At 38.0% G+C, this 20324-nt stretch overlaps 1 protein-coding gene across 1 annotated transcript in view; it reads right to left on the bottom strand.

The window, feature by feature from the left end:
• DGKQ (diacylglycerol kinase theta) overlaps window positions 1-20324 on the bottom strand; it is an 80550-nt gene that overhangs the window by 15707 nt on the left and 44519 nt on the right. Inside the window, exons 9-16 of the mRNA XM_029285026.1 lie at window positions 17361-17461; window positions 15337-15560; window positions 12744-12834; window positions 11292-11346; window positions 11012-11073; window positions 10115-10265; window positions 9039-9077; window positions 8504-8619 (exon numbers count right to left, since the gene is read on the bottom strand). Coding sequence (XP_029140859.1) covers window positions 8504-8619; window positions 9039-9077; window positions 10115-10265; window positions 11012-11073; window positions 11292-11346; window positions 12744-12834; window positions 15337-15560; window positions 17361-17461 — 839 coding nt within the window. The remainder of the gene's footprint in view (window positions 1-8503; window positions 8620-9038; window positions 9078-10114; window positions 10266-11011; window positions 11074-11291; window positions 11347-12743; window positions 12835-15336; window positions 15561-17360; window positions 17462-20324) is intronic.

The raw sequence follows: 20324 nt of genomic DNA, 5'->3' as shown, positions 1-20324 counted from the left end.
GGCCTGAGCTTCCAAATGAAAAGATAAACTATGATGTAGAGTCGCTTCTATTTCTTAACTTCCTATCAATTCAATACTCCAGCCTTTAGGTGGAGGTACTTTCAGAAACAGACCATCAATGCTCATTACATTTCATTCTACTTTAACAGCCAACCACACAAACCAATTACTTACCTACAATGAAGTTGAGTAGTCTTTGGTGAATTCACCAAAGGGCTTTCCACTTGTACAAAGCCCATTGAGAATCTGCTACAGTGTATGGCAGTGATGGCGAATCTTTTAGAGACCGAGTGCCCAAACTGCAACCCAAAACCCACTTATGCATCGTCGGGTGCCCGGTGGGTGTGGCCCATTGGCTGGGTGTGGCCCACTGGGTGGGCGTGGCTGCGGCAGTAACAGCAGACTGGGTGGGACTAAAAAGTTCAATCAATCAATTCCAACTTTGCAAGATCTTTTTTTTTCCCACGAGAAGTTGAAATTGACTGATTGATTGAACCTTTTTTTTTTTTTGCACATGGTAGCAGAGGCCTAAAGCAAAAAGGTTTTATAAAATCCAGCTGAAGGCCTAGGATTGGGGCGATGGCGCGCGTGCCCACAGAGAGGGGTCTGAGTGCCACCTGTGGCACCCGTGCCATAGGTTCGCCACCACTGGTGTATGGCATGCTTTGCTTGGAATCTTGTCCTCCATACATACATACAATGAGTAGCTAGCTGTGTTTCATGCTAAATCCCCTTAATTCTACCTGATACCAACATAGCAAATCCTGTGTGAAATCCTGAAGTCGCCAGCACCAAGCAGGGAAGGATGTATGAAGACATAGATTGCAACTCCTAAGAGTTTCAGTTTCAGACAAGTAACCCTTTCTTCATTGTACCAATAGAAGAAAATATTTGTAGCTCAGGGTTGAACTGTGGGGTCGTTGGTGCTTTCTGAGCTTGGTGGTTTTTATTCAGACATGTCATTACCAAACTAAGTAACATCATCAGTACATTGATGATGTTACCTAGTTTGGTAATGAAACTAGGTAAGAACTCGTAAAAAAAAAAACTACCATCAAGCTCAGTGAGCACTGAGAACCCCACAGTTCTTCACTTTGTCTCTGTATTTCTTACAATGGGCGAGGAGCTAAGCTTATTACACAAAGGAGGGACTGGGACCGTAAGCAACAAAAGGATTGCTACTCTAAAGGCTTGCTTCCCTCTGAGAATGGAGGCCCAGTTGATAATGATGAATAAAAGTGGAAAGTGGGCCTCAAGCAGTTGTCCAGCATCATCTGGGCGAAGGAATTCCATGTACAGCAGAAAAGCAGCTCTTATAAAGTGATCCTGAATTTCAAGAAGGCACTCTTACTCGGCAAGATCATAAGAAAGCTTTAAAGTTGCAACTATCTATTTACCAAAAAAATGCTGAGAATCGTTGAATGGACCTTGCAAAGCCAAAAACATATGCTGGTCTCTTTGAAATAATGCTTGTTCAATGTAAATGGAAAGCGAGTATCTTGAAGCAAAGCAGAAATCTCATAATGTTGACGGGCTGAGTAAAAATATAGTAATGCCATCACACAGACAGACTTCAGGAGGAAGATGATATCGAGGAGATGGATTATTTTATCATTTTTCAGAAAATGTGGAAAGATGAGTAGTCCAGTCAGAAGGACCATTAATAACATCTTCTGTGAGAGAACATGAATGTGGGTAGAAGCCATTAGTTCAAAAGGATTTGACATCAACATTAAAGAAATCCATCAAGGACTCCAGGCAGGGATTAGTGAGGATACTAGCAGGTAAAGACAGGTCAAACCTTCATGAAACATTTAAAAACATTTAGAGAAAAAACATTTTCCAATCGAGGCTAAAAAAGAAAAAATGGCTGCAAGAAAAAACTTTTATGGAGGAAAATATCAGGTCATCTTCAAATGTAAATGGAATGCCAAACTATGATGAATTGCACACTGAAGGGGGTGGATATGTTCCTTGTTTGCCTCCCCTGCAAAGAATATTCCTTGAGTTGCATAAATGGTATGGACAACCATTTCTGAGAAATTGGAAGAACGCCATCTACAGTAGCTCTAATGGAAGTTAGAACTGACTCCTTCAAGATGTGAGGCAGTCAGAATAAAGATCTAAGTTATGCACTATTCCCTATGGATAGTCAGAAGTTCAGGTCATTTGAGGAATAGATTGTACACAAGTCACAAAATGAAATAAACCATGGCTATTGAAGCCTCCATGGGATGAAAAGGATGTAGTTGGATTCTCGTGCATCTTTGCTAGCACCTTAGTCAGCATAAGAACTGGTGGAAGAAGTTTCATATGGACCTGTTGCATGAGAAACTGAACATACCTCCTAGAGACTGATGGTCTATTTTATCCCTACTGAAGAAACCCAGGCGTTATTGTTTGTCTCAAGATACAGTGATCATTCTTGTATTTGCTCCGGTGGATTCAAAGAGGGCCAATGGTGTGGTGAACTTAGTTGACTCCAAGATTGGAAACATGGGAATGAGGAGTAGAGAAAGGACGGTGTCTTACATCAGCCAGTCTTGCAATCTGTAACAGACCTAAGTATCCGGTGATGAAATAGATGGAGAAATAAAGTAGCACAAAAGGCTTTGGAGGCATAATTGTCACCCTTTAACAGATCCAAGTGAACATTACAAACAGATGAATGTTGTGGAACCCTGGATCATGAGTGCTGGGAGATTTGGGGAGAGGCAAGAGAAAATGTGAGGATATAGGCCTCATCTTTAACAACAGAGAAGGAGATCTTTGAGTGATGGGTAATGCAGGGCTCAAGATCATGCAAGAAGAGTGTAGTGAAGGGATATGATATGAAGACATGGAATTGAGGGATATTGGGGTAATGTATTACCCAAAGACAAAGCAATCAATAAATGACTATGTTCTCAGTGATCTCAACATGGATGAGGGGGCTTCACATCCTGGCTTTCTTAGCAATCTTTCATGACAAGACATAATCCCTGGGTTTTCCCTATTAAGGGGAGGAGTAGCCTACAAATTCTGACAGCAAGGCAGCAGGAATAGGCAGAGTAAAAGGCAAAAAAAAAAGAGCAAATAACCACAGATAAGCACCTAGATGGATGAAGGTGAATTGCAGGTGAAGCTGAATCCAAAGCCAAGCTGAAGATTTATGATGCCAAATCAACACAGTTAAACAAGCAGGGGTTGTAAATAACTGGATTCACAAAGTCACAGTATGTGAAGCCAGATGCTTAAATTGCTCCTAGCAAATGAAAACTCTTTCTGTGAGTCTTAAATCTGTTCCTTGCCAAGGGTGCCAGCTGTTCTCTTCCTTCTGCTCTGCTGGGTAGTTCAGTGTCTTGCTTCCCCACCACTGGGGAGGCACTGGGTAGAGAGATTGTGGTTGCACTATACCAGGGGTCTTCAAACTTGGCCCTTTTATGACTTGTGGGCTTCAACTCCCAGAATTTCTCAGCCAGGTACACTCACTGTAAATGTTTCTACAGAGGAAAATCAAGATCTATTTACTGTATAACAGAGTTGGGAAGATTTGGAAGATGGGTCCAGCCACCTTCTCCATTACACAGAACTCCTCACCTGCACACTTTTATACAGGATAATGCATCCTCCATGGCAGCCTACAAATTTTCAAAATCCCTACAAGTCTTTGTAAGCAAACCCCTGGCAACAAACCCTGATCTTATCCTTATTTTATTTTTGTAGTACATACAAATGCCCAAAGGACTGGCAGACTCTATGGGCTTACAACAAACTATATCAATCAGAAATATTCACTTTTCACTTTTTTTCATAAATGAAAATGGACTAGATTAACTCTCTTATTTTTATTGTGGGGTACTTGGCGAGACTACCCTTTCATCTACTTTATTCCATGTTTTATACTAGAAAACTGTGATTGATTTCAAACAATTGTGTGTAAATCTGGTTTCATAAGCACAATAAACCTGCATTGTTGCTTTCTCTCCTCTTCTGTCAAAGTTGGAAGAAAATTGAAAGTTTGTGCTTCTAGTTTAGATTAACCACAGGTTTACACATAGTTTGTGATTAAATGTAATTATGGCTACTTTACAGAAAACAGCTTCACAATCCAAAGAGCTGACTTGTTCAACTACCATCATTCAGATCAATCCCAGGGATTTTTTTTTTCCATTTCCAAGCTTTCATTAATCTAAAGTAGAACTAAACATTTCTGAATTTCTTGCAACTGATCTGAGAACAAAGGGGATTGTTTAAATTATTAATCAGCTTGGGTCTGAACCAGTTCATGTTCACCTTGCTTTTTCTACACACAAACACACACACACCAAGTTCAGTGAAAGAAATTCCCCTCTCTATTCAATTCTGCATCTCTCTCTTCCTTTGACTTAATTTCCTAAGGAAAATTAAGTCAAAGGAGCAACATGTAGAAAATAAGCAATAAATAAGAGCAACATGTAGAAAATAAGCAATAAATAAACTCTTGTGCAATGTATGACTGCAATTTTTTCCAACTCTTTTCTGCCTGCAAAAAATCAGGATGCTCTCCTAGGAAAAGCGTTATGCACCAAGTGTTCACTTGAGTAGAAATAAACCTCGGCCTACCTCTTTTAATTTGGAAATAAAAGCAAACTTTTTGAAATCTGATTGATATGTACAGGAAACCTTGTAAAACAAGACTTAACTAATTGTATGCATAATCCTATTGAACAATTTCAATTAAGGTGGGGATTTTTCAAAGGGTTTACTGTAAGATTGATTTTTGCACCCGCACCTGTTGTTTAATATGCAATTCTTAAAGCTCCTATCTTGAATTCAGGTATCTTGCAAATCATAAGAAACAAAGGATTCACTTAGACCAGTGGTTCTCAGCCTTTTTAATGCCGCGACCCCCAACCGGTTGTAAGTCGAGGACTAAACCGGTCGTAAGTCGAGGACTAAACCGGTCGTAAGTCGAGGACTACCCAACCGGTCGTTAAGTCGAGGACTTTCCCTGCCCGGGAGCGCCGTGCATGCGTGGTTCTGCCCTCTGCGCCGGCCGAGGCGTAGCTGGCAAGCGGCAGAGACGGAGCAGGCCGACCACCAGCTGGCCCAGCCCAAGGGAGGTAAGGTACCCGCCGGAAAAGGGGAAAAAAATGGCGGACAGCCTTGCTTGGTGACCCTCGTGAAATGGTCGATCGACCCCAAATGGGGTCGCGACCCATAGGTTGAGAACCGCTGCCTTAGACCCAGTAAACAAGCCATAGCAGTAACTATAGCAGGTTAGGAGTTATTGTCCCCAGATGTAATCTCATACATGCTTGTGAACGTCAGTATGTACCCCAAGTACAAATCAAGGAATGGCTGGGGGGGAAAGTTCAGTCAGATAAGAACCTATGTGATTGGTCTAACTTATAAAAGAAACTTTAAAGCATTCCTAAATGTCATAGGATGCACATCCCAGGAAATAAGATCTCCTGCTGCTATCATATAAGAAAATGTAACCACCATTCATTTTTACATTTTCAAGAGATTTCAGCCTGCCTGATCAATTGCCAATTCAATACTGACAACGTTCAACAATATGCAGAGTTATTTGCAAAGCTAAATTAACTCACTGTTATGCTCTCCAGAAATAGCTAATGTTCTTATTTAAAGCACACTGGAACTGTCCTTCAAGCTTTTAAATGGCAAAGCTGTTTTTCTTTTAGATTGAACCAAAATAGCTTATTATTTTAAATGCCCAAATCAAACACAACTGTTCTTTGTTTATAACAACACATTTCCTAACTGACAGTAAATTCTTCCATGCCTCTATTTGTTAATTCTTCACATTCTCTGTGTGATCAGAGTGGAACAGCAAAATAGTGCTGAATTTAATTTAACAAGTTAAATTGCTATAAAAAATGAGAACGCTTTCATTTCACTAAGAAAACTTTGCTCTGATTATTAGAATATATTTGTATCACCTCTATGCCAGAGAGCACATATTTAATTAATACTATTTATACTGGGCAAATGTTTGAACAGTCATTATTTAAAGAATGTCAGTCCAGTTGGATTTTAAGGAACAACTCAATTATGTAAAATATTCAGTCAATAACATGCAATGGATTATTTCCTTGATAGCAACTAATTAATATGTTTCTCTTCTAAGTATTTAACTAACTTATTCTAAGTATTTAATTTAACTAACATGTGAAGTTTTAGTGCCACTTTATAACGCCTTGGTAAGACCACACTTGAAATATTGCATCCAGTTTTGGTTGCCATAAGAATAAAAAAGATGTTGAGACTCTAGAAAGAGTGCAGAGAAGAGCAACAAAGATGATTAGAGGACTGGAGGTTAAAACATATGAAGAACAGTTGCAGGAATTAGGTATGTCTAGTTTAATGAAAAGAAGGACTAGAGGTGACCTGATAGCAATGTTCCAATATCTGAGGGGTCAACCTATTCTCCAAAGCACCTGAAGGCAGGACAAGAAGCAATAGATGGAAACTAATCAAGGAGAGAAGCAACCTAGAACTAAGGAGAAATTTCCTGACAGTTAGAACAATTAATCAGTGGAACAACCTGTCTCCAGAAGTTGAGGTTGTTAAGAAGAGATTGGACAACCATTTGTCTCTGATGGTATAGAGCAGTGGTTCTCAACCTTTTTAATGTCGTGACCCCAACTGGTCATAAGTCAAGGACTAAACCGGTCGTAAGTCGAGGACTAAACCGGTCGTAAGTCGAGGACTAAACCAGTCGTAAGTCGAGGACTACCCAACCGGTCGTAAGTCGAGGACTTTCCCTGCCCGGGAGCGCCGTGCATGCGTGGTTCCGCCCCCTGCGCAGGCCGAGGCGTAGCTGGCAAGCGGCAGAGACGGAGCAGGCCGACCACCAGCTGGCCCAGCCCAAGGGAGGTAAGGCACCCACCGGAAAAGGGGGAAAAATATGGCGGACAAAAAATATGGCGGACAAAAAAAATGGCGGACAGCCTTGCTTGGCGACCCCCATGAAATGGTCGATCGACCCCAAATGGGGTCCTGACCCACAGGTTGAGAACCACTGGTATAGAGTCTCCTGTTTGAGGAAGGGCTGGACTACTAGAATCTCCAAGGTTACCCCCAATTCTGTTATTCTTTTATTCTCTTATTTATTTTGCAATTATTGCAGTAGAGAAGGTCATCCACCAGTATGGGATAAAATATCATCAATATCTATCTCCATTCTCCTTCAAATGGGGGACATGGTGGAAGTTTAAGCCAGTACCTGGGTCTACCAGGATCCGGATAGGAAATAACATAGACAAATGGAGTGACAGTTCATTAAGTAGTTAAATGTTTCCAGATTAGTAACAATTTTTGCTCTCAACAGGTAATGTTCCCCTGATCTTGGGATTCCTTCTGGACTCATGGTTCCTGATGGAAGACCAAGTGGAAGTCCTGATCAGGAGGTTCTTTGCCCAGCTGTACCCTTGCCTAGAGCTGAAGAGCATCTTTCATTCTGTAGGCATCTCACTCCTAGATTAATGCAATTCCTTTTATATGCGGCTATCACAGAAAATGACACAGAAATTTCAATTAGTGCAAGCTGTGTCGCCCCATGTTGTTATGGGAAATCTCATTACTGCTACTTAACTATAGGAGCTACAGTTACGGCTGTCCATATGTTTCTAAGCGCACTTAAGGTGCAGTTCATTAATTAAAAAGCTCTACGTGCTTCGGGACTTAGGTATACATGAAATCTTGAGTCTGTCTAACCATTATGATCAAACAGGGAATGCCTGCTGAAGGTCCTCATCTAGTGTGCAGTGTGATTAATAGGGTCATGGAAATGGACATTGTCTATGGCAGCTCCCCACTTTTGAAACAGTTTCCCCTCCCCTGAAATACAGATAGTCCTCGACTTACAACAGTTCAAAGTTACAACGGCACTGAAAAAAGTGACTTATGACCATTTTTCACACTTATAACCGTTGCAGCATCCCCATGGTCATGTGATCAAAATTCAGGCATTTGGCACCTGGCTCATATTGACGACGGTTGCGGTGTCCTGGGGCCATGTGATCACCTTTTGCGACCATTTGACAAGCAAAGTCAATAGGGAAGCCAGATTCACTTAACAACCGTGTTGCTAATTTAACTGCAGTGATTCACTTAACAACTATGGCAAGAACGGTCATAAAATGAGGCAAAAGTCACTTAACAAATGTCTCACTTAGCAACATAAATTTTAGGCTCAATTGTGGTCGTAAGTCGAGGACTACCTGTACAAGTAGCCCACTCATGGCTTACCAAAGGCTTGCAGAGGCCTAACTGTTTTTCTGAAGGCCTTCAGAGATTAATTCCTATTGGTGCCAAGTATGTTATACAGAAACTCTATAACATTTATATAAAACTCAATGCACTGAAAGCCACTAGACTGAAGCAATATAGGTGTCTAACAAACAAAACAAAATAAAAATAAACATCAGAGGAAAATAGGCTAAATAAACATGAATTGTATAATTAGGTCATATATTAATGTCTTATGTTACTACAGACAGCCAATGGATCTTACCAGAACTTCCGGGAGTATAACTGCAGTTAATGCCTTGTCACTGACGGAAGTATCTTTAACTAACATATATAATCTTTCAGCTTCGGAAAAACAAGTAATTTCTAGTACAACAGCACCTATAATAAATGAAGAATATATTTAATATGACATGCCCATACTTCTTATGTATAATACAATGAGTTACCATATTTGTCCCAATACAGTATTTGTATGCTATTAAGCTCAGTCACTCAAATCTAAAACTTCATTGGGTATTAGGATCACTGGGGACTGGGTTTATTTCAGGAAAACAACACTTCTTTCTATGGTACTATATAGACTAGATTTTTTAAAAAAATATAATGTTCTCTAGGAGATGAAATATCAATACATTTTAGTACAATTAGGAAAGAGCTCATGCTTCTACATGCAAAGAGCATTAGGAGGAAGGGGAAGAGCTAGTGAAGTAACTCTCATACACCATGCATGAACCAAAGCGACACAGAACGTCCAACAGTTCAGCTGCCAAATTTGAATTAAAACATTATATTCTTACCTTGAGATGAATATATGTGACTCACAGAAACTAAATTTGCTGAAATAATAATAAAAAAAATCATTGCCCATGTATCCCTTTTAAAAACTTTTTTTTTCTAACTGAAAGAAAAGTGTATAGCTAATAAGTTAATGCTGTCTCATTTTAGACATATTTTAAAAGGTCAATTTTGTTTATTTGAATGAGTGAAATTTAAACACAAACTGTCCATGGATTTTAAGCTAAGGCTTCAGGATAGTAAATAGGATCAACTGGTTCGTGATAAAACAAAGCTAATTCCAAATAGTACTGATGGGAATGTTAGTTAAACAAACACAAATCACACATAAGCTATTAATTTAAGTTGCTGTCAGCAAGGATTGGATGGGCAACATTCCATAAACCATGGGCACAATTTTCATCTGTGCAACTGAGCTTCTGAGGACCCAACAGATATATATATATACAACCCACATTCATTTTCAGAAATGTGATGGAGAAAGAGGGACAGAACGATTGCATAACATGTCAGGTTGGTGTTTAACAAAAGATAGAATCCAATATATTTTCACCCAGCAATGAACCCAACTCATAAATTTCCACTTCTCCTTCATTATCCAAAATAGCCAATTCTAATTTAGTTAATTTTTTTTTAAAAAAAATCCAGTCTTCACACCTACTCTTTTTAAGGGGATATTACTTTAACACCAAATCAGTATTCCTTATTATTTTCTACAATTTCCCCCCCAAACTAAAAATGACTTATAAATGTAATACATTTACACCTAATAATAATTTCATGTAAAATCATACACGCAAAAATGGAAAGTCAGTGGCTGTCATTCAATCCAAGGAAAAATGAAAGAGTAGAACAATTTATTAATAGTAAAAATAAGTGTCAGGGGCATACGGATGGTTGCCTCTGATTAAATTAAGAGTCTTTGGTTAAAACATTTTCTACAACTTGCAGCATGTATATAAAACATAAAAAGTAATTCCAAAGAGAGATGACATCTGAGCACATTTCAAAATATAAAAGCACTTTTCATTTCATGTAGATTAAAAAAGACATGGGGGAAGGGGGTTATCTGACGTACTTTTGATGGCTAATTCATCTTTGAGGATTTTTGTATATTCTTCTGCAGTAAGATGTAGTGGTAGACCACCAACAAACAGATGGACACGCACAGTCGATATATTGTTTTCTACAATGTAAAATCTTGTTTGGTTCATCTGACGTAATGATGTCTGTGTAAGAAAAAAAAATTAAATTTCATCACCTTAAAACACATTTCATACAGAGAGAAATTCAAGACTTTTATAACCATCTTGCCAAAACGCTATTTCAAGACCATGAAGCCTGTCTACCAGAAGGATCGTTCTCCAGCAGAGAAGTTTGTTTTGGATTTACTTGTTCATTTTCAGTCTGTCCTACAAGTTTGAAAACTACAAATAGTTAGAGTGCCATTAGTGTAAACAGGCACCCAAGTAATTTGAGAATAATACCATGGAATTTAAAATTCTATGCCAAGAATACACAATGAAGAAAATAGCAAACTATTTACTTATGGTCACAATAGCTGTTGCTACAGTAAACCAGAAATGCATTTTATAAGTGACATGCAACCAGCACAACCACCAGAAGCAAGAGCTTGGCATTACTTCTGAAGAAGGACTTTTGCCTCCTTCCTCAAATAAACCAGGATTTGGAGTTACTACGTATTTTTTTTTCTGTCAACCACTGGCTTTTTTAAAGGAGGGACAAACCCAGACTTCCAGCACTGGTGAAATACTGAATTTTGTTTCTTCTGGAGTTTTTTTCATTGGTTAAGTGACAGCACCTCGCTAGAAAAGCCACGTGGATAAATTATTAAATAGAAATGTCAGCAACTGTGGGATCTCCTTATATGTGAATCCAGTCATTTTGCCTAAATATCTTTGTACCATGACTTTTTAGAAATATTCATAAGAGTTTGTATAGTTTCCTTATTTACCTTTCTGATGTCTTGTAATCTGCTGATAATTGATTCATGATCATCCAGCACCATTCGCTGAACTAAGGAGAATTTTAAAAAAATCTTCATTGATTGTTTTTTAATTGAAAGCTATCATGCTGTTAATTAAAGCTGTCAAAATTGCCAGTATTGAAATTTCTTAGAAGTAAAGGAACTTGCAATTTAAAAAAATAAGAAAATCAGACACCCAGGTCTTTAAACTGAAGTTAAATTACATTTACATAATACAGTGGAACAGTAAATATGACCAGTATCTCACCTTGTCTGGAGCCCATAAGGACTTCCACCAATTTGAAGTTTTGGAAGTAATCTGACTGCCAAAAGAGAGATATGTTAAAATAAATGTCTAGTAAACTATAGGATTTAAAACTGTTTTCATGATTTAAAAAGAAAATTAAAATGTATTCATAAATAGAAATAAAACCAAAGCTGTCCTCCCTTTAGTATCACAATTTTCTTACTATCTGAAAAGATAGTACATTTTGCATTGCAGTTTGAAAAACAACACCAAGTTGTGGACTTTTATTAGACATTGAAAGACAAATTTTCTTGAACACCGCATAAGTAAGTGCCAAAGTATTAAATATTAATTTACTGTATACAACGAGTGTGGCTCAGTCACCAATAATCTAAAGTGGAGCATGTTTTGCCCCAAATGTCCCTGTGGCTTTAACAAGACAGGTGTAGAACTTCAATAGCATTTTCGCCTGTGGCTAAATAACAATGGATTATTAATTTTGGCAAGAATCAATGCAGAAAAAAATCAAAAAGCCACAAAAAAAGAAAAGAGGATAAGGATCATTCTCCTTCAGGCTTAGCCTTAAACATTAGTTTAAACTATTTGGGGTCCTCTAAGCAGAACATGATCCAGTCCATTAAAGAAAAATGTGGGAATTGCCTGTTTTCAGTAGACAAACTCTCATAGATGCACCATTCACCGAAGAAAGGAATGTGAGTTACACTTAGTATTTATAAAAATACCAAAACTGGATCCTAATGGATCTTATTCTGATTTCTCATGCCACATATCAAGTAGGAAAAACTTAATCCAAATTGTTTTGGATCTTAGGCAGAAGAAGACCCACTCTCTGTAACCTTCACTCCCTTTAACAAGATCATAATATAAATTTTAATCCTGACAGATTGAAAGTACAGACCTAAGCCCTTCCATCTGCTTTCTGGGGAGTCCTAGGGAATGTGTAAAATATAACGAGAGAGTGATTATCCTGACCCTCCCTATTCTGCTTCTCTTTCCCATCATTCTTCTATCAAGTAAGGTCAACATAGCAGCCAGTCAGAAAAAAGCTATTTAAATAACTAGTTCCTCAGACTTTGTAGGATGTGGAGAAACAGAAGATGTATATCAAAACTCTAGTGCAGGGGTCCCCAACCACCAGTTTGTGGCCCGGTACCAGGCTGCGGCCCATTCAGAATCGGGCCGCAGAAGCGGTAGGCGGCATGCCTGCTGCTCATGTAAATGGAGCGTGTGCGCGCACCTGCCACTCACACAGAACCATTGCATCTCCCCCCCCCCGGTTCGCCAATCCAGAAAGGTTGAGGACCACTGCTCTAATGGACTAGCAATGAAATTCCCTAGCTATTTTCTTGTGCCTCTTGTTTGGGATCACAGTAGGATTACAAATCGAGTAAGACAATTAAATTTAACCCATCAGACCCCGGAAGAACCAACTAGTTTTATATTACTGCCTACCTGGTATCCAAGTAGTGGAAGAACTTCTTTAATGACCATTTCGGTGGTGCTTCCCTTATATATACGTATTGAAACACAGGCCACTCCAACCCTGAGGACGTGGGTAAAAGTTTATATACAAGATAAGAGAATCAAAGAAACAGAAATAATATTTTCTCATTCTCTACAACAGAACTGTTTATCAAATTGTGAGATATTGATCCTGCAGTTTATCAAATAAGTTGCTAAAACTTCACATACTGTGTATATAACATGTACCTTACTTGAATACGTCATAGGCGAGTGTCTGTATGAACTTGTTATTTATTTGAACATATTATTTATTAATGTTATTGTGGCACCCACTGAAGATTCTGTTTTGATAAATATACTAATCATAAAGGACTTTCAAGATTCTTCTTGTTTTGCTCTTAAACTATAATATTCTGCTCCGTTTCATTTTCTTTGCAGCTGATTAAAATCTGATTTTTAACTCACAGACTTGCTACCATCACCTATAATTAGTGTCGGAGATTATATAATTGCCCATCAAACAAACATGATTCTGGGTGGCAAACATAGCGGGAGATAGGCAGTCTAGGAATGCAAAATACAAATTAAATAAATCATAAAAATAAAAAGCAATGAAGAAGAAGAAGAATAACAATGACACAAGAATAGCTATTCAGGACAAGGTTAAAGTTTAGTTAGATCCTTTTTAAAAACCATCCTCAAATGCATATAATCACTGCCTGTTTTTAAAAACTAAAAGTTACTATTTCAGTGATTAAAGCTAGTGAATAAACAATTTTAGTATGGCAATATATCACTATGTATTTCATTTAGAACAAAGGAAGCTGTTACGTATCTCGGCAGATGTTGCTGGAACAATGGTGCACACAGAATGCTAGCATTTCTCTTGCTTACTCTGAAAAACTGGCTAAGGAATTAAGAAATTTAAAGATTACAAAATAATGCAAAGATATAACATATTGTTTTGATTTTAATAATTGCTGCTGCTTAGGATTCCTTATCGTCCAGGCGTGAATATATATAGCTTTGCTTCTTTTCTTGTTCACCTATTATCCACTGACCAATCTCCTTTGCAACATGCAAAGTTAAGTGTTTTTTTTTCAGACTAGCATAAACAGGTGTTGGCTAAATTTAAAAATGTTGGGAACTACAATTGCTTTTTTGCAGGAGACTCATATTCTCCTTAAAAACAATGTGCTTTTACAGAAAGCCAAGGGGTGGTGGGAGAATTATGTAAGTGGTAAAAAAAAAGTGCAAAGGTTGTTGCTACGTTATCTGACAGATTTTCTAAGTAAATCATTAAAGAAGTAGTATCAGGTGGAAAAGGCCACATCATATTTATTGTCAGACTGAATAATCAAAGTCTAAGACTCCTGAACTTATAGCACTTTAATCAGGGCTTTTTTTTGTCATAGAACTCACGGAAAGGCGTTCCGGCACCTTTTTTTGAACGGAAGAATCGGTTCCTTCTAAGCTGCCAGCTGGAGTACAGGTGTGGCTGCAGAACGATTTTGCAGACCCCCAGCAGCCTGATCCAGGCTCCGGAGGCCTGGAAAAGGCTTCTGCCGCCTGGATCTATGGCTGCAGAGCAATTTCGCGCCCTCCCCCCACAGCCGATCCGGGCTCCGGAGGCCTTTTCCTTTTCTACGCAAGTAACTTACACTACTCTCTTGAAATCCCTTCCTCTTCAATCTCTCCACTCAGCAAAGTGGGAGGGGACAGAAATAAAGCAAGTGATTTCTGTGCGAAATCCATCCTTTGCCTGACTCCTTCCTGCTGTTGGCACAAAGTGGGTCTACAAATTAATCTCTGTTTTGCTATTATTGGTAGTGATAGTTAAACCATACAAAAAAAGGAAAAGACAAGAGCTTTCCATATCCTAAATGGTGTTAAAATAATGCAGTGTAGTGGCTACCTGGATGTAAACTAACTCTTAAAAGTTGTTTGTTTATGTATAAGATGGGCATTATAGAATAAATAACCTCAGTACTTTGATATCATGCCATAATAGCTAGCAACTCCTATCTGACTTTATTAACACTTGGACAGGAAGCCAACAAGAAATGTTATCAAACAAGCCACATGGATATGTTCAGACAGTCCCTAGATATAGAACTCCAAGCAAGGAAGACTTCACCTTCAACTTTCTTGTATCCTTCATAAAAGAGGGATCTATGAATTGGGAGAGGTACTCTTGCATTCTATGGTAAATATAGAAGCAGATGCTAAAAGCAGAGATCTATACAGGAGCTAGATATGACTATTGTAATTTGTTGCTGCAAGGCATGGATGCCTCTGAAGATTAGCAGCTGCTTTGGAAGAGCTGTTTGCTTCAAGAATTTAATCCATGTTATGTCTGGACAGGGTCTCTCTCTCTCTCTCTCTCTCTCTCTCTCTCTCTCTCTCTCTCTCTTCTTTCTCTCTCTTTTTCTTTCTCTCTCTCTTTTTCCCTTCCTTGTCCAGTTTTTGTCTGCTGATTTTTTTTTCCTGTAATATTTTGGGAGAGGGGCATCTCTTTGGGTCAATAAATATGCAACAAGAGTCTTCCTATTTGGAAGTTGCTGAGAAAAAGATGACTCACTTCAGCCAGCCAGGATAAATCTTTATGACTTCGTTCTCCTTAGGTTTAGCTCTGATAACCCAAGCCTCAGGAATTGCTTCTCGGAAGACAGACCCCGGCTGCGCCTCTTCAGTTGTATCGTTCCTATTAATGATGTCGTCACAAAACAAGGCCTGCTGAGTGAATGTCTGAAGTTCGTAATCTTGCTGATCATCATTGATGTAGTACGCCCTCAGCGCAGCCTCCTACAACAGTAAATCCTTGTTTTTTTAAAAAAATCAAAAGAATATGCCTGAATGGAATGGTGATACAGCCCTCACTTTATGTCAAGTATACAGTTCCAATCAGCAGTTACATTTCCCCTGAGACGTTTTGTGATAAGATTGAAAAAAGTGTGAAATTCTAATCTTTCCTCAATATTGGCAAGTTCTATCATTATACATTATCATGTACCCCAATTACCAATGTACCCCATCCTAGATTGTTCCTGAAAATGCTAAGTGGGAACAAACCCAGTTAGCCCTGGGATGGGAGAATATTCTGTCATTCCAAGGTCTCAGAATAGATTGAGAAATTGCAATGACATTTCAGAATAAAAAAAAAAACAGCAATCTCTTTTCCTAAATTTACTAAGAAATCAACATGGACACCTCCAGGAATCAAACTCAACTTCACAGAAGCTGTACTTAGTCCCAGTACTCTTCAATATCCTCATAAATGACTTAGGTGAGGGAATAGAAGGGGATCTCATCAAATTTGCAGATGACACTAAGCTGGCAGGAATAGCCAACACCCCAGAAGACAAGCTCAGAATCCAAAAAGATCTTGACAGATTTGAACAAATGGGCCCTATCCAACAAAATAATAATGTGAGAAAAGCAAGATTTTATACCTGGGCAGGAAAAACCAAAGGTACAAGTACAGATTAGGCGAAACCTGGCTCAAAAATAGTAAGTGTGAGAGGGACTGTGGAGTCCTGGTGGACGATCACTTAAACATGAGTCAGCAATGTGCGGCAGCAGCCAAAAAAGCTAATACAATCCTTGCTTGTATAAACAGAGGCACAGAATCAAAATCATGTGAAAGTATTAGTACCACTTTAAAAAGCCTTAGTAAGGCCACATCTGGAATACTGCATCCAGTTTTGGTCACCACATTACAAAAAAGATGTTGAGTCTTTGGAAAAAGTGCAAAGAAGAGCAACTAAGATGATTAAAGGCCTGGAGACTAAAACATATGAAGAACGGTTGCAGGATTTGGGAATGGCCAGTCTAGAGAAAAGAAGGACTAGGGGGGACATGATAGTAGTATTCCAGTATTTGAGAGGCTGCCACAAGGAGGAGAGGGTCAATTTATTTTCCAAAGCACCAGAAGGCAATACAAGAAACAACGGATGGAAACTAATCAAGAAGAGAAGCAACCTGGAATTAAGGAGAAACTTCCTAACACTGAGGTCAATTAACCAGTGGAACAGCTTGCCTTAAGACGTTGTGGGTGCTTCATCACTCAAGGTTTTTAAGAAGAGACTGGACAGCCACTTGTCTGAAATGATATAAAGTCTCCTGCTTGAGCAGGGAGCTGGACTAGAAGACCTCCAAGGTCCCTTCCAGATTCTATTCCATTCCATTCTATTCTATTCCTTTGTTGGTACAGTAACAATTGGTAACCAGATGTCCCCTCCCATTAAGTAGGCATAACTTAATAACCTCCAAATATTGATTCCCTATTTAAAGTCAATCAAAACTCAAAATACAAGTAGCAACATTACGCACATGGCACTGTTAAATATATTGAAAATTAAGATAAAACTTAAAAACAGATATTAACTCAAGTCAAGTAAGTTTATTACAGTCAAAGACCAGAGACCAAAAAACAGATATCTAAGTCAGTACTATACCAGCTAGTAGTTACTTTCTCACTGATTACTGTTTTGCCATAAAAGAATAACACTTGGTCCAAAGTTTTAGTCTCTCTTACAAGCATAATTAAATTCTACAGAATTTTCAATAAACAGAGAAGTCAATTTGGTTTGTTGGCATTCTTACCACAACTTCTTCATTTTTTGTAATCCTCGGAACTGTAATGAGACGATACTGATTACGTTTTACTGCGTCATTCCCATCGTATATTTTTAATATTTGCTTACCTAAAACAAAAACAAATATTCTAATATATAACACAAGAAATACAGTTAAGTAGCATACGCTTCCAAATTGCTGAGGCATTTGAAAGGTAATTCTTAATTGCAATATTAATGGATTGTGATTGCAGTTCTATTATTTACACTGATCAAAGAGGCTACATCGAGTAACATCTGGTCTATAAGAAATAAGCAAAGATTCCTCAGATGCATATTAAAAACATTTTCTCTTCCACTCATGAGCTATCAGACTGTACTAACTGTCATCTAGTAGTATAGATTACCATATGAAGACTTCTCCTTTGCTACAAGCTCCTTAATCAGAAGCTAGATAAGTCATCAGTCAGAGGTCTTCTAGTGCAGTGTTTCTCAAGCTGGGCAACGTTAAGACATGTGAACTTCAATTCCCAGAATTCTGACAGTTATAATCCATATGTCTTGAGGTTCCCATTGAGAAACATTGTTCTAGTGGATCATGCACTGATCGGGGAATTAGACAAAATTATGTTTAAGACCTACACATTTTTTAATCAGAAGCTAGATAGTCATTAGTCAGAAGTCCTCTAAGTGCAGTGTCTCTCAACTTTGGAAACTTTAAAACATGTGGACTTAAAGACACGTGGATTCCATTATTCTAAACCCTTAGAAATTGCATTGGCACCTTTTCATTTACAATCCTGGATGAGCTAGCTAAATTTGGATCCAAACAGATCTTGAGAACCAATGCTAATTACCCAAAATCATGATTTATGGCTGTACAAGTCTGCCAGTCTTCATAGCAATAGCAACAGCAACAACAACAGCAATAGCACTTACACTTATATACCACCCCATAGTGCTTTACAGTACTCTCTGAGCAGTTTACAGAGTCAGTATATTGTCTCCCAACAATCTGGGTCCTTATTTTACCATCCTGTGAAGGATGGAAGGCTGAGTCAACCTTGAGCCTCATTAGGATCAAACTCTTGGCAGTGGGCAGAGTTAGTTTGCAATACTTCATTCTAACCACTGTGCCACCAGGGTTCATAAGTATAAACCATCAATGCCATAATGCTAAACTCCATTTCTACATAAGCCTCCATTCAAATGGTCCACACAATCTAGGCTTGCTTTAAAAAAGGAGCTTCACATCCACAGTCATATCCACGTTCCATTTATAGACAATATTTGCTACATTTTCATCATCCTAAGACAGTAATAATTTTAATTTTATACAGCAAAAAATGAGTCAGAGCACAATTTTAAAAAGCGTATAAAATTGACAAAACCAATATGATCTTCAGCACTTCATGCTATGAACTCTATTTTATAGCTCAGGGAACAAAGTTTAGGAGGCCCCAAGGACGAAAGAAATATTGACACAAGTAAAATAAGCCTCCAGAACTGTAATTTGAAATATTTAAATAGTTTGAAATTATCTGAGAACAGAAACACATAGAATTTAAAAACTAAAACCAATTAGTAGTATATGCACAAAACACTGTTCATGTAAAAATAAAACAAAATTAATAAAAACAGATTGTGAATCAGGAATAAAAATGTTGAATCTTTCTTAATAGAGGCTTCACAATGTTTTAGGGCTCAGTCCATGAGATTCTGTTATTTTATGTTCTATTTCTGAAAATGTTAATAATATAAAAAAAAATCTGTATGCTAAATCCTGCTAAATATTCAATATAACCATAAAGGTCTTAAAAACATGCTGATTAAGTAGTTGCTTTTTAAATATAAGTTGTTGTAAAACACAATCTGATTTCATAAAATCAGACTTCTCTCATAGTTAAGGCAGTTTTAGATTTATATTTCAGCCCAAAAATCTACTGTTAATTTTGGGAGAAGAAAGAATAGCGCAGTCCAAAAAACCCAGAGGATTATGAAATTAGAAAGAAAATTATCAGAATCTACGATTATCTCAGATTTCATATATCTTTATTCACCTATTGAGTTTGTGTTAAAGAACACAGGGTAGAAAATAGGACCATGCATTCTACTTGGAATATTTGGGATTTAACTTCAAGCAGTACTGCAAAATCCGTGAAAGCACATGGCATCTCCCGTGCCCTAGCGAAAATATTTCATGTGGAGGAGGAATAGTTGTTTAGAATGAAAAACACCAAATATTCTAATGTGGGAAGGGATGATCCTTCAAATATTTTATCTTCAGCATGAAAAGCTCAGGGGGCTACCTCTGCATCTAGTGCATGAAAAGATTCTGAAATCAACAGGAAGGCTATGGGAGAAAGGAAAAAGTGATCCCCATCCTTAAGTCAAATGCAAGCGTTTTAAATCATTTTTGGAGACCTTGTGGCTGAAAAGTACAACAAACAAATGCACAGTTAAGAGAAAGATTTAAGGTAGTTAACAGGACATTCGGAATTGAGTAACAGGAGACAGAATTTGAATGATGTACAAATGATGAACATGTAATTGCCAAAATGTATGCACTCTTTGCTGAAATTTGAAATGGAAAATGAACACGTGAAAGAGTATAGGATAAAACTGGCTGAGAATTTGGGACATAACATTGTTGGAAACAGTGGGAAAAAGTAGCTGAAAGGATTGGAATTCACATTAAAATCTAAAGGAGAATTTTTTATAAAATGATGTACCATTGATATATGACTTCAGAAAAGTCACCTAGCCTAAGTAAAGGTACTACAAATGTAGTGCAGACAACATGAAGGGTCATTTTATCATGGCTGATGGACTTGTAAAAAAGCCAGAACATTTTGAATTCAAATACATTTGGTTGATACACAGAATCATGGAGACAAAGATTCAACTGAACCAAGAACTTTTTAGTTGGGATTAATGCACAGACAACTAGAAAAAAAGCCATTGCACATTGTTTTTATAAATGATCATTGCT

Source organism: Protobothrops mucrosquamatus, unplaced genomic scaffold (genome assembly GCF_001527695.2).
Source record: "Protobothrops mucrosquamatus isolate PMUCROS unplaced genomic scaffold, P.Mucros_1.0 scaffold1199, whole genome shotgun sequence".
Classification (NCBI taxonomy): domain Eukaryota; kingdom Metazoa; phylum Chordata; class Lepidosauria; order Squamata; family Viperidae; genus Protobothrops; species Protobothrops mucrosquamatus.
Note: the sequence above shows the minus strand (reverse complement) of the source record. Positions and strands in the feature narration are given on the sequence as shown.